At 35.5% G+C, this 14,759-nt stretch overlaps 2 protein-coding genes across 5 annotated transcripts in view; one reads left to right on the top strand and one right to left on the bottom strand.

Moving 5' to 3' along the window:
* The window catches only part of WWP1 (WW domain containing E3 ubiquitin protein ligase 1), a 58,972-nt gene that overhangs the window by 30,365 nt on the left and 13,848 nt on the right, over positions 1-14,759 (top strand). For 2 of the 3 annotated variants that reach the window (XM_002199809.7, XM_072924805.1), the window contains 11 exons: positions 1,412-1,549; positions 1,647-1,713; positions 3,724-3,905; positions 6,803-7,154; positions 8,404-8,499; positions 9,102-9,276; positions 12,522-12,576; positions 12,670-12,754; positions 12,854-12,982; positions 13,928-14,000; positions 14,093-14,164. In XM_002199809.7, the coding sequence (XP_002199845.4) occupies positions 1,412-1,549; positions 1,647-1,713; positions 3,724-3,905; positions 6,803-7,154; positions 8,404-8,499; positions 9,102-9,276; positions 12,522-12,576; positions 12,670-12,754; positions 12,854-12,982; positions 13,928-14,000; positions 14,093-14,164 (1,424 nt within the window). The remainder of the gene's footprint in view (positions 1-1,411; positions 1,550-1,646; positions 1,714-3,723; positions 3,906-6,802; positions 7,155-8,403; positions 8,500-9,101; positions 9,277-12,521; positions 12,577-12,669; positions 12,755-12,853; positions 12,983-13,927; positions 14,001-14,092; positions 14,165-14,759) is intronic. The other variant, XM_012572051.5, reaches the window with a different exon arrangement.
* The window catches only part of RMDN1 (regulator of microtubule dynamics 1), a 55,786-nt gene that overhangs the window by 11,064 nt on the left and 29,963 nt on the right, over positions 1-14,759 (bottom strand). The gene's annotated exons all lie outside the window — the stretch shown is intronic.

The following is a 14,759-nucleotide window of genomic DNA, read 5'->3' on the forward strand; positions in this document are numbered from 1 at the left end:
CTACAGCCAGGAGTCGATCTGGTTTAGGAAGATAACCTATTAAAATAGCAGAAGTTGAACCAACCACCCTTTGCAAAAATTAAGTGTCTTAATTAAACAATTCAGTGGTAGGTTAGTTTCTTGTCTTCTTTGAGATGGTACTTTTTTCCAAAATGCATGTTGATAAATCAGTAATCCTGTAGATTTAGGAGCTTTGTGCTTGCTGCAGAGATTTAAAGTCCCTTAAAATCCATTGTAGCACAGTGTGTGTCTGCTGGCAACTGCTGCCCAACTACGCTGTCAAACCTGCACTTTCAAGTAATAGCTTGAGGATATCTGGCAATAGATTATAGCAGCCTCCCCTGTTTTATATGTTTTATATGTTTATTGTTCACTCATGATGCATGCTAAGAATGAAAAAAAAAATTGGAAACACTTGTTTAATGCATAGAAGTGCCCAGTTTAACTTGGAATGCTATCAAATGGAGGGAAATGTCATGGTATATCTTTAAAAATTAATCTTTTAATCTGATAGCACAAATACTAAATGGTCTTAACCATTTCAACCTGATTAATGTGAACTCCTAGCTGTGTTTGGATTTATGATACGTAGCTTTAACTGTTTTACTTGTAATAGTTGATTTAGAGAGAATAATGTAGCATCCCCAGCATGTTTTACCTGTGGATTATATGTGTCTCACAAATATGTGTATTACTTGTCAGTCAGATCAAATTATTTTACTGCATCATCAGTTATCTCAAATTTTATTTGGTGAAAATAGTATCTGATTTAACTTTTGATTACCTGAGGCATCCTATCTTACTGTTTAATCCTTGGAGTTGTAATCTATGAAAATGATAGTAAGGATTCATTTAAAATAGTTTTAAAATTGAGGGAGGACTCTATGCAGTCTTTTCATTCACTTCTTCCCCAAAGATATGTTTTTTTCAGTGGTCTTTTAGAATTAGTTTTGGAAAGTGCTATGAGAAATGAATATAGGCTCTGGTTGTAAAATGAGGGGTTCCCAGTGACTTTTTAATATTTGTATGTGTGGTTCAGAAGTTGTTTGACTTTAAGCCATCATATGTTATGTAAGTAGTGCATAATTTCCAAAGGGCTTAATGGAAATGGCAGACCTGGGAAATCATTAACAACAAAGTACTAAATCCACATGGATTCTTTAGCATCCCTTTAGAATATACTGTGTAAACAGACATTTTTTTTTTTTAAATAAAGTGTGCAGGCGTAAATATACACGACTCCATAGTGATTTCTGCTTTGATGTGAATATCTCTGTTGCTCAGTTTTATAGAACTAAATGCATGTATCACATTTGTGTGTTGTAGGTCTCTTTTGATATTATTTAGAATTTCATCTTTCCTTTACCCCTTCTTTTCTTCTTGTCCCCTACCCACCCCAACTCCATTTTAGTGGAGAAGGTGAAAGAACAATTGAAACTCTCTTTGGAAAACAAGAGTGGCATGGTGCAAACAGGTGAACTGACTGTTGTGCTAGATGGTTTGGTTGTTGAACAAGAATCTCTTACAAATCTCAGTTCATCAGCAACCAGTAAGTTAAAATAATTAAACCAGATGATACTATTTAGATTAAGATTTCAAACAGATATAATAGAATATTTTTGTTGAATTTGTTTCTTACTGTTCAGTAGAAGTTCAGCAAAATGGCGAGGCTGTACATGAAAGCAGAGATGCTTCAGCAAGAAGTTCATCCAGGTTGGAATTTATTTTTGTGTTTTATGCAATATGAAGTGTATCAGCAAATTTATCACTTGAAATGTTTGGGTTGTTTGTGTTTTGGTGGGTTTTTTATTGTTTTTTTAATGGTTTTGAAGATGAGAGATTTCAACTGTTGAGGTCTAAATTATGTTGCCACTGGTTTTAGAAACATTATTTGTTTGATAATTGCATAATTTAGTTCAGCTGATCTGAAATCTATAAAATGCTGCGGCAGAAATTAGAGTAGTTCAGTGTATTTTTTATGTACTTAGTTTATTCTCTTTTGCTGCTTAAGAACCATTTCAATTAATGTCTACCAGCTTTTTGCAATGTAGCACCTGAGCGGAAGGAAGAGGAAAAAAAAGCCTGAATTACTTCCTCCTCAGCCTTTTTAAGGTCATAATCAGGCACTTAAGAGACTTGTATTGAGTTTCACAAGCAGTATTTGCAACACTGAGGCCAAGGCCTGTTTCCTCCTGATGTGGCAAGAAAAAGACAGTCAGACAAATTAAGAGCTTCATTCTTGGCTTCTCTACCATTCTAACCTGCTCAAGGACTGGCTGGAGAGAAGTAGGAAGAGTTTTTTTTGCCCCCTCATCTCTAGTAAGACAAATAGGTCAATTCAGATCAATGTAATGTTACTGGTCTGCTCAGTTACCTTGTGTGAACCCATTTCTGTTTAACTTATTGACACTAACTGGAGTGAAAAAACATCCAGTTGCTATGCATTTGAGTGACAGGGACACATTTGTCCTTGTATGCTTCACTTGATTCTTTTTTTGAATTTATGGATGTTTGTCTCTCTTCCCTGATGGGTCCTCAAGATGAGGGAGTGAGAATAAAACATTGCTTCTGCTTTTTTTGTTTTTGTTAGAAAGGTTTGGGACTGCTAAAAGTGATTTGAAACACATCTGCATACCATTTTGGAACAGTAGTAATAATAATTTGATTTCATTCAGCTATTGTTGCTGGAGATAATCTGCGGTCCTGCTCTTGGTGTTGATATTTTAATTTACTGCAGTTTTCCACACAACTATCCAGCAGTTTTGATTTACAGTTTTAAAATTAAGAGATGAAGAAAAGTTTTAAGGTAGATTCTCTGCATGTCTTTTGGAGGTAAATTGAGTTTGTAATCCAGAGATGAAAAGGGATAATACTTAAATACTCTGTTTATACTACTCCTCTGGAGTTGGGTAGAGTAGCATGGAAGCTGCTTACTCCACAAAGCTGGACTTCTAACTGTTCTCACATTTTTTGTCATCTGTATAATTTCGCTATTTAACCTCTAGCCTTTGAGATAATAAGGAGTCGGCATTGAGTGTAATTTTCAAACTGTGTGTCTCTGGTGGATGGCTTTAAGCATTCTGAAAGAGATTTAAGTAAAAAACCAGTGTACTACTGTAACTGAACAAAACTTACTATTCACAAGCCCTTAAAGTGCATTTATTTCCATGTGGCCTTGTAAACACAAAGCTGCCTGTGTGTATTTGTCCTCACAATGTCCCATCCTGCCAATGCATGGAGAAGTTAATCTTATTTTCGTTTTACTGAGAGAGAATTTCGTTGCTTTCTTATGTTATGAATATTTTTAGTAATATGACTAACAAAACCAGTTCTTCCTATTGCTTAATGAGGGAAAAGTCTGTCCTGTTTGTAATTGCACTTTGGAAGGGTCCCTAAGGCCATTTTGAAAGATGCAGCAGGTGCATCAGTCTGTACAATTCTAGTATATCATTAAAAGTAAAAGAGAAAGTGAAAATGGAAACTCTTACCTATTATAAGTGTCTGAAATCCTCAAAACTGATTCTTGCCTTTTTCTTAATAGACAAAGGGTATGTGAGACCAAAACAATTATCTAGGCTACAAACACCATTGTATAAACAGTTGTGAATATACTACCATTTCTTTATTTGTTTCTATAGCATGGATTTTCTGTAGCATTTAGTTTAGTTGTGTGTTTAACATGTTGCTTGTAGTAACCTGAAATCATCTTTTATTTTTATCAAGATCTGCTTGTGACATTTCTAATGGGATAGACAATCAAGTACCTTCCAGCTCTGTAATGCAGAATACATACTGTGTAGAAGCTGTTAATGGAGACAGCACACAGTCTCCTAATCATGTTGCAGCCAGACCCAAAAATACACCAGTACCAAAACCACTCGAAGCTCAGCCTGTCAACAGCACTGGTAAGAATGGGAGAGTTATGGGAACATGTTCCATGAGGCTTTTTTATCTAGTTGTATCTCAAGTTGAGCTACTTTTTCTATAAAATTTTTATTGGAATTCAAAAGTACTGAAAGGACGTGGCTTGAATTTATAACCTTGTGTGTCCACTTCTGTAATTTTTGTTGCAGTAGACCTATTCTTAAATATATTGAGTTTCACACTTTATCATAAGTTCTTTTCTCTGTTGAAGGAAGATTAAAGTGTCCAAAATCTTCAATTTTTCTGTCCCAGATGATGAAACCATATTACTGCTTGTCTAGAGGAAAAAAGCAGGTTTCTTTCACAATTAATTTGAGTAACTATGGTTTTTTTTTTTCCTGACATTACATTAATCTGATTTAGGTGGGAAGCTGCAGTGCTCTTGAGTTGAGATGTGTTGCAGACTTTCTGCGCCTTCAGTTTTTTTCAAAAATTCCATTTAAGAACTGGCAGTGGCAAATACTGAAATTTGTTTTCCTCTTCAACACACAAACATTGATATTCTGACTACAGTTCACTTTTGGTCCAGTGAAGCTAGTTTTTTTATTTGAAAAAAAGGTTTTTTTGGTTTTTGTTCCTCTTGATCTAAAAATGACTGTGCTTTGTAAGCCCTTTGTCATTTCTCATCTGTTTGGGAGAAATTACAATGATAGCAGAGAGAAGAGAAAACTAAATAGAAATAGGCAAGTTGTTGCCAAGTGGTAGAACAGATATTGTCAAACTCTCTGTAATAGACTGGAAAATGTTGGTATGGTGGGAAGATAATAGAAAGAATTATGAACTTTAAAACGTATTAATTAAAATAGGTCTTCTCTGAAGCTTTTCTCTATTTGGAGAACTTTAATTTGATTCCCCTCTCTTTTCAGCTCAAGGCTAGAGGGCATATATATTATTAAGGCGTTGCTCCCTTTTTCTTCAACAGAGAGAGGCATTTGAAATCTGTATTAGGATAGGGTAATTGAAAAATAATTGATTTGTTCAAGTGGCAATACTGATGAAATCATCACTGACCTTGCACTGAGGCATTGATATAGGAGAAATCAACTAGTGTACCAGGGGCTGAAGATGTTTTTAAGGCAAGTCATAAAACGGATCTCCAACATTTTTTGATGACACCTTTTTTTTTCACTATTGTGCTTTAGCAGGATTGTAATTTTATGTGATGTTGCCAGAACTGCTGTTTTAGGCATAATTGGTGAAGTAATCATCTGATGTAATATTTTATGCATCTGTTTTGGGGATGAACTTACTAATAGGGCAGATGATTTCTTCATTATTTTGCTTCTAACTTTATTATGTAATCCTATTCACTCTTTAATGTGGATGAGTTGATTTTTTTTAAAATGGAAGTTGAAATTTCAGTTGGCTTTTTTCTTGTGTAAATTAAATTCTTGGTCGTATAAGCAGAAATTTGAAGACAGTTGATCAAATTGTTCATACTTTTCATGTCATGCTGAAACAATATAAAATCTTTATATGTCTTAATGAAGTTGATTTCTTTTGTGCCATCTGGAAGCAGTGTGTGTTACCCTTGAAAATCAGTAGTGCCTTTATAGAACTTAAAAATCTGTTGCCTGTAGAATCATGTTTATCATTATGCATATCAAGAAAATTCATATAGTGCAATGATAATTCCTTAGAGAAACTGACTTGCTAATGTAAATTCTGATGACGGAATTAAACAAGTGAACTCCTTAAAATAATGAAACAACATTTTATTGGCACTAGTGTAGGATTAAATTTTGCAAATGTGTATCAATAATGTTAAGAGTGTAGAATTATATTAGCTTCAGTCCTTAACATGGTAAGGTGATAATATACTGTAAGGTAAGGAAGTTGCTTGAAGCATGTGTTGCATATCCTTAGTCCTTAGAAAATTGCTGCAACTACTAAGTACAAGCTACTAAGTATAAATAGAATTGTCACTGTATGATGTTGATAAGTGGTGCAGAAAATGAAAGTGCTGAATGATGTTGCACTGCTTTTTATAGGGCCTTGACTTTTAACGGATGTCCTACAGACTGCTGTACCTGATGTCTTGTCTAAGTTAGACAAGATCTGGATGTGCTGAGATACTGTTCGGCTATGCTCTGCAGGTGTATTGTTTGCCAAGTGGGCTTGGGACTAAAAAAGCCTCCTTAGCATCCTTTGTCTGCTAAATCCATGCCTGCTTTAAACCCTTTATGAGATTGTGCTTGCTTCAGTTTGATGGCATTTTTATTGTTTTAGAAAAGATAGAATTGATTTGCTTTGTGATTCTGAAGTAATTTTCTTCAGTCATTGAACTATGTAAGTTGTGTTGGACAATAATAGTTTTTATATTTTAATTCCTCTTTTGGGGGGGATTTTTTTCCAAGTAGCACATGCTTAGAGTTAATTGTAGGGTCTGGTGTACCTCAGCTCTGAAAAAGAAATTATCTGTAGGAAATGCCTCTTAGTTTTCCAAATCTAATAGAGTAATCTCTTAATATTTGTTTTCATGTCATACTGATCAAGATTCTTTTTTGAACTTCAATGTAAGTTCAGAGTTTTAGAAAAAGCTATATACAGTTTTGTGGAAAGCAGATGCAAATCTAGACTGAGGCAACATTGAGTTGACCAAGACATGGAGAAACCAAGAAATAACTTCATTTATATATGTATATATAAAAATATAACCCTATGTAACAGAGAAGTACAAAGAATGGCTTGCAAACTGCAAGTTTTAACTGAAGGCAAATGTGTTGTGACTTTCTGTCATCTTAGCCAACAGTGGTGCTTATGGCATACAGATGCAGCTTAAATATATTCCTTTCAAGTAATTTACTCTGGTAGTTGGTTATTTGAAAAGTAAATCTCATCATATTCTGATACACAAATGTTATTTCCCATTTCTCAGTTAATGGAGAGTCATCTGCCTCTGCACCTGAAGCTGGTAATTCCTCTGTCTCTGAGGCTCCAACGGGTTCAGTCGAAGCTCCCGTGTCTTCGGCAGATTGCACTAATGATACAGCAGAACCTCAGTCAGCAACAGAAGCAACTAGTTGTTCTGAAAGCCACAGTTCTGCATCACCTGTTGTATCTGCTGGACTAGAACCTGCAGCTGCAACAGAGTGTGCTCAGCCTAATGCTCGAAACAGCATAGCGGCAGACGCGGCAAAGCCGAGGGAATCCTCCTCCACGCCAAGTGCATCTGCAGAACCTGTAAGACAGCAGCCTAGTAGTACCAGTACAGAACCTTTGCCACCAGGGTATGTTGTTTTGCTTTAATGCTATCATTTTGTGTCATCTAAATGTGCATATAAGGAAACAGAAACTTTGTTCTATACAGGGATTGTCAAATGCAGGTCAGGTGGCTGAGATGGGGTTATTTGATCTAAAATGAGATTTGTACTGCTGCTAAAACTTGCTACTTTTGTCCCAGAAAGTAACAACTGATAATTGATTTGCTGAGATGGTATTGTGAATTTAACAGACAAACTCTTGGGCATTACAGATGTGAAGACTTTTCATTTGGCATTTTCAAACTTATTTGAGCTGTAATTCATTATTCCTTTGCTCCTTAGTAGTAGGGACCAAAGCACAAAGAAGTGAAAATGACTAGTCTATAAATGCTTGTAGGTGCTTGTTTCGTAAGAATGAGTTCAATAATGTTATAGTTAATGTTATAGTTATGTGTATGTAGGTATGTGCTGAGAAGAGCTAGAATATTTTAATTTTTCTAGATTGTTAGAAATTGCTTTAGTAGTCTTTAGTAGTAGCAGGCCTAAATTTTTAGGAACTATTTAAGTGTTTATGTAAGAAAAACAAATATATATCAACTGCAGACAAGCACTTCTGCTTTTCATCTAATGTTTCTCCTGGTTTCCTTGCCATTTAGACATACCTTTATTGCATTGTGGTAGTTCTCAGCATTATGAAACTTCAGCTCTTGGCCTAGCTCCATCTTCAGTGTAAGATTGTTTCACAAAACAAAGTAATCCCCAGGGATATCAGATATAGAATTCATCAGGATAGGAAATAGAAACAGAAGAAAAACAGCTGATAGCACACACTTTAGGTTCACCCTGAATTATGCTGTTTATTGGATATAGGGAACAGAGCTTCAAAATGTAAACGGTCTCATTTTTTGAGAGACATGTACTTGGAAATACAAAGAATGCATATCTCTAAGCGCTTTTGAAATAAGGTTTTTTTAGCATCCGAGCATTGAGCAGGTAATTCATTGACTTTGTTCCAAACTTAAATATAATAGAAAACTGCTTGTGAATATTGATGTATAGTCATTATGTGCTAAATCCTTTAGAGAAATCTTTATGGTGATGTCAGTTAAATAGGAAGTGACTGATCTGTATTCTGGTGTGAATTTTCTTTGGTATTCAATAATGGGTTTTGGACCATGGCATTTTCATTCAATGCCAAGGTACTTTTTTGTCTTAGTGGGAAGTCCCAAGGAAGTGTTTGCATCTTCACTTATGTGCAAGTCTCTTTGTCTTGAAGGTGGGAGCAAAGGAAGGATCCTCATGGTAGAACCTATTATGTTGATCACAACACACGAACTACAACATGGGAAAGACCACAGCCCTTACCTCCCGGGTAATGTAGACTTTTTGAATTAAATATGATAAACTTACTATATTTTTTTTGTTGTTGCTGGAAACAAACAGCAGCTCATCAAAACTGTATTCTCTATCATATATTAAGAGTCTAGCATTCATTTATTTATATTAATTACAGCTGTTGTTACAGTAATGTTGATATTGGATATGTCACTAGTTTTGATCACTGGTTCAAATACAGCTAGTAAAGTATTTTGTTCTTCCTTTTCAACTTAATTATGAATATTTGATCACCTTCATTTAGGTGGCACCACTAAGTGCACTGGTTCCAAAGCTCATATTTCCCAGCAAAGCGTTCTCTGTGAAGTCTGCCAACATTACTTGCAGCCACAGGTGTTTGCAAAGTTAAAAATGAGGTGACAGAGAGCTGAGCAGGCAATTGCTTGAAGTCTCTGTATACTCATTTTGGTTGTTCATCTACCAACCAAGTTGGGGTGCTTTTGTGTCCTTTAGAAATTGAAATCATGCCTGTTACTCCAGTAGTTCATTCAAGTACCACCTAGGAATTTTGCATAAAGAGAAATTTGGTTAATAACACTACTGAAAGAATTAACTGTTAACATTTGTGTTTCTTGAAAGCTGGGAAAGAAGAGTTGATGATCGTGGGAGAGTTTACTATGTGGACCACAACACCAGAACAACAACATGGCAGCGACCAACAATGGAGTCAGTGAGGAACTTTGAGCAGTGGCAATCGCAACGGAATCAACTGCAGGGAGCTATGCAACAATTCAACCAACGATACCTCTATTCGGTAAAGTATACAAAATCTGAAATTAGTACAGAGGTATAGTTATACTTTTTTGTTCTTTAAAGAAATGGATTTTGTAACTATTCAATCATATCTGTTAAAAGACGTTTAGCATCAGTAGTTTGAATTCTGATTATTTTGAAAAAAGTTAAAAATCATCCTTTTTTTGGATGAAAATCAGAAAGTACTTTCAGGTAGAAAGTACTCCCTTCTGATTTTGTTTCCTGACTTCTGCTTTGTATACTCCATTTTACATAGCATTTTTAATGTCAGTAGTAAGAGGTACAATTAAAACTGTCCCCTAAACTGAAAAGGCATGTAAATGCTGTTAGGGGTCATTTTGAGCATTAAATAGGCTTAAAAACTATTTAGGTGATTAGAATTCCTTCACTAATACAAGTGGCAATTCTTTTGCTTTGACGGTTATCCATCTGGTTCAGTTCTGAAATTTCGTACATGGTTTTCCATTTATCTCACGTGGTTGCTTACTTCTGCCTGAAGAAAATATGAATAGCTTCATAGAGAATACTTCCTGAGTCAGATTTTCCCATCTGTGACTGGATAAGTAGAATAGTTGTTTCTTCAGAGTTAAGAATGCCTGTGTGTCCCACATCTTTGGGATCTGTGATCCCAGAAACTTTGTAAGTGATATGCAGAAAAGCTGGAGTGTTTTAGAGACAAAACCTTTGAAGTACAAGTCTAAAACAGCTTAATTGGAATAGGACTCTGACATGCAGACCTAAGTTTAAATATGATGGGCTTTATTCACACACCCCTCTGAAGTAAAGGATGCTGCAGAATTAAATTTAAAAATTCTCAGCCCTCTCATTATTGAATTATACATTATATCTTACCACTAGCAGTAGCAGAAACATGCATCACCACTAATTTTCTGAACTCCTAGGGCTGTGCATCAAATTCAATTTGTTTTATGCAATTAGAGAAAAGTAGAATGGTCAGGGCTAGAAGGGAACTCTTAAGGTTATTTGGTCCAATGTACCTCCTCAGGAAAGGCTACCTAGAGCCAGCTGTCCAGGACTAATATCTTCTAAATATCTCAAGGATGGAGACTCCACAATCCCTCTGGGAAACCTGGGCCAGCACTTGGTCACCCTCCCAGTAAAAAAATGTTTCCTGATGTTTGGAGGAATCCCCTGTGTTTTAGTGTGTGCCATTGCCTCAGGTCTTGCCACTGTGAACCAGTGAGAAAGGCCTGGCTCCATCCTTTTTGCAGCCTCCTTCAGGTATTTAAACACCCTGGTAACTTCTAATGCAAAATCAGGAATCACAGCTGAAGCACACAGAGCCAAAAAGTCTTGCTTGACCAACTTTGTGTACTTGTGTACTGTTTTGATCAGTTGCATAAGATATCCGAGAAAACTCTCACTTTTCTGATGCCAAGATTTTTTTTGGAGGGGGGGGAGGCTAGATTTATCCTTTGGCTAATAATATGTTTTTTAAATTAAATTATATTACTTCCTTCCTTAAAGGATAACCCTTACTGAAAACCACAGACCCATTCCTTAAAATGTCTCATCTGACCTTAGAATCAATAAATGGGGATTTATTAGTAAGACAGAGTATACCTGAAGAAAGAGAAAAGAAAACTTGACTGCTTGCATCGCTTTAGAATTCTGTTTTCTAAGTATTATATCTGTTATACAGGTAGAACTCACAGTTTATTGAGGGGGAAATTTGAAATTTTATTGAAGAAAGAGTGGTGTTTTCTTTTTAACTTTAGTGTGCTTCTGTATACTTTTCTTCTAGAATAGTTAAGGTCAAACTATAGCTACTTTTTCATGTTCTGGGGACGTACCAGGACTCTGCCTATATAGCAGTTTGAGTGAGACTGTTATTTTATTTTTTGCGAAAAAGTAGATGAATACTTTCAGTTAGAGAATGTCTCAATTACCTTGAGTGGTCAAAGCTAAACTATGTAAAGAAAGAAAAGTAGATGGGATATGGTTATTTAAGTTACTTTCATTTTTACCTGGATTAATTTATTATAGGCATTTTGGAAATGAATCTTCCTGGTGTTTCAGTGTGTTCTGTTAAGTACACAGCTCTGTGTGGCCAGCAGCCACACGCAAATCCTCGGACCCATTAAGAAGGTTGGAAGTATCTGAACTGTGCCACCATTCAGTTCTTTGGCAGACAGCTTTTTCCTTTTGTGCACTATATTTTACAGTCACCACAGAGGAGTCTTTGGTTAGAGGATTATTGTGATTATGCGGTCTCCTAAAGCACAAAAAACTAACTGCATTTGCTGCTGAAATAATGATAAATTCTCTGTTCATGTGTAGTAGATGGTGGCTGGAGCAACTACACAGCTCGATTTTGAGTGTAGCTAATGCATTTCCTTCTGATTCTTGATCTATTTCTCTTTCAGAGAAAAAAATACCCTAGATTTGTTTTGCCTCAATTTGCTCCTGTAAACTCTTATTTGATATTTTTGTATTGCAAGTGCTATATAAAGCAGTATTAGTTCCTAAAACACTCTTTAGAAAACACAGATTGGTTCCCCTATATCAAAATTCCATTCTGCACCCACACACACTCTAAAAGTTAGAGTCCACAAAATTTTAGGGGTGGATGCTTTTAATTATTAATCAGAGCATGGGTCCTATAGTCTCTTTGATTTCTGCTTTTTATTTTTATTTTTCCCATGCTTTGTATTTTTGGGAGCTTCTTGGGGACTTCTGCAAGGTTACAGTATATTATCAGCTTAGCATGTGTTTACATAATAATGTAATCCACTTTTTTTTCCCCTTGTATGTTAGTATAATTTTACCCATCCACATATGAATGCAGCTGCATTTTGAAAAAAATGACAACATTCAAAAATAGCCAAACATCCAGGGAAGTTATCATGTATTGAGGAAGTAAAACCCCCTATGCTGGCAGTAGTCACTGTGCATGGAAAAGTTTATTATGGTAAAATGTGTTCTCAAGCAAGAACTTGGTGCTTATCTGCTGATACATGCTTCCTCAAAACTTTTATAAACTACATCTCTTTGTGTGAGCACTTAAGTTTGCTGTAGGAAGGGAAAGGGAGGGTACAATGCATTGATAACAATATCTTATTATCATATAATCTAAGTTTCTTTGCAAAACCAGATTAAAAATGACATGATGAGGTTTTTTGGCAGAATGAGTGGTCTTCGGGATTAGTGGTAATCTTTGAACACACTGAGAAAATAATATGAATAATATTTGGCCTAACTTAAAGTCCTCTTGTTTTTAAACAGGCTTCAATGTTGTCAGCAGAAAATGATCCACTTGGGCCTTTACCACCAGGCTGGGGTAAGTTAAATAGCTGTGGTTTTCAGGAAGTGGCAGTTACAGAAATTTGTAATGCAGTTGTTGTATAGTGGATTTTTTCTTTTTTTCCCTTAGAAAGAAGAGTGGATTCAAATGATAGGGTGTATTTTGTAAATCATAACACAAAGACAACACAGTGGGAGGACCCTCGAACTCAAGGGTAGGTGTGTATAATGACTGTGCAGATTCAAAAGATCTTGCTTAATACTCTTATATAATGATATGGGGGAAAAAACACTGCCTGCAATTTCTTTTGCAGTTTACAAAATGAGGACCCTCTTCCAGAGGGCTGGGAAATCAGATATACCAGAGAAGGTGTCAGATACTTTGTTGATCACAATACAAGAACCACTACCTTCAATGACCCTCGTACTGGGAAATCTTCTGTGTAAGTGAGAAATTAAATAGATTTTTTAATGTTTTACCTTTTTATAATTTAATGGTGATGTTTTCTCATGGTATAAAATGACCTACACTTTTAGCTGGAATTGGACAGTAAATTATGAACAGGTTTTTATATTATAAATTTAGTATATTTTAAAATTTTATTTGCGACTTTATGTATGACACATTTTGCTGTACTGCTCTGATGTTCAATAGTTTTTATGTGCTTTTGAAATACCAATATTGTAATAATTTTATAAATAGAGAGGGGTACCGAGGTTAACTTGAATAATGAACTAATGTAACTAATAGTTGCATTTTTAAAGTAACAGTAGATGGTCACTATGAGTATTGCTTATAATGTTAGACACTCTACCAACAGAAATGTCTAAACAAAATAGTTCTAAATACTTCTGGAAAAGTTTGCATGCAAATCTTCTTTTAAATATTTTGATTAGAAGTATTGACCCAGCCTGTAGTGGCTTTCTTAATGTCTTTTGTATGGAGTAGGGTTTACTTCTGACATCATAGTGATGACTTATCATTCAATGAGCCTTCAATGTTGTACTAGAAAGTCCTTCATAGTTCCAGAAGCAGCTGAATTTATAAAGCCCAGCTTAGCAGTCTTTCTTTCAGTGAAGATGATAAATTAGATGTCTCTCCTTTATGTGACTTGTAGTTATTACACGTTCATGTTTCATAGGGATTTGATACCCTCTTGATCCTTTATCTTTCTATCAAACTTGGTCAATTGACTTGCAAAAAAAAAAAAAAAAAGGGCAAGGGATGGAAGAAAGGAGGACTGGCAATCCAAACCACCAGCTGCATTTGATCATATCTTACAGTAACAATTTTTGTGTATTTTTGAAATCTTCATGCTGTTGTTTAGCATTGAAAGTATTATTTGATATCTGCATGTGTAATGTATCTCCAATATGTTTCCTTACAGAAATAAAGGGCCACAGATTGCTTATGAGCGTAGCTTTAGGTGGAAACTTGCTCATTTCCGTTACTTGTGTCAGGTACTGATTTAATACTTATTTATTTATTGAAACTAGATGAGTTTTTACAAATGTATGTGCTGCCTTGTAATGTTATTGCCTTCTGATTACAGTCCAATGCACTGCCAAGTCATGTGAAAATCAATGTATCCAGACAGACTTTGTTTGAGGATTCCTTCCAGCAAGTAAGACTGCAAACATTATTGTGTTTGTTTATCAAGACAAAGCAGAAGAACAAAAATGACCGTAGCTAGTTCAGACTAATGGTCCTTTAGGCACAGTAATCTTCCTCTAGTATTAGCTAGTGGGGGTTTCTTAGGGAAGACTGTTAGAAGTATTGTACATAATACTTTTACTGTAGTATCTTTCATTTTCCTGCTGTTTACAGTTGAAATGCTTCTTGAGCTTGAAGTGGTTTCTGGGTATTTTAATATTCCTCAAGGGATTTCTCTTCTATGAGCTTATCTGTGCTCCTCTTGTGAACTTTTTGCATCTACAGCTTCCTGTGTTAGAGTTCCATAGCTTAACCTAATGTGGCATCAACCACGTTGGATTTGCTTTTCTGATTCCTGTGTGTATTTAGATACCTTATAGATACAATATATTCTTTTCTCCAGTTAAAACTGCTTTGTCTTTCAAAGATTACGTCTATATAATTGAAGCTTACAGTTTTTGAGCTCTTACAGTCTGCAGCCAATGAATGATGAAAATTCTTGCTGCTGTCACCACAAGCCTTCTAGGCAGGGATTCTCTATAAGTAAAAATTACATTATAAATGGA

This window comes from Taeniopygia guttata, chromosome 2, assembly GCF_048771995.1.
Source record: "Taeniopygia guttata chromosome 2, bTaeGut7.mat, whole genome shotgun sequence".
NCBI lineage: Eukaryota > Metazoa > Chordata > Aves > Passeriformes > Estrildidae > Taeniopygia > Taeniopygia guttata.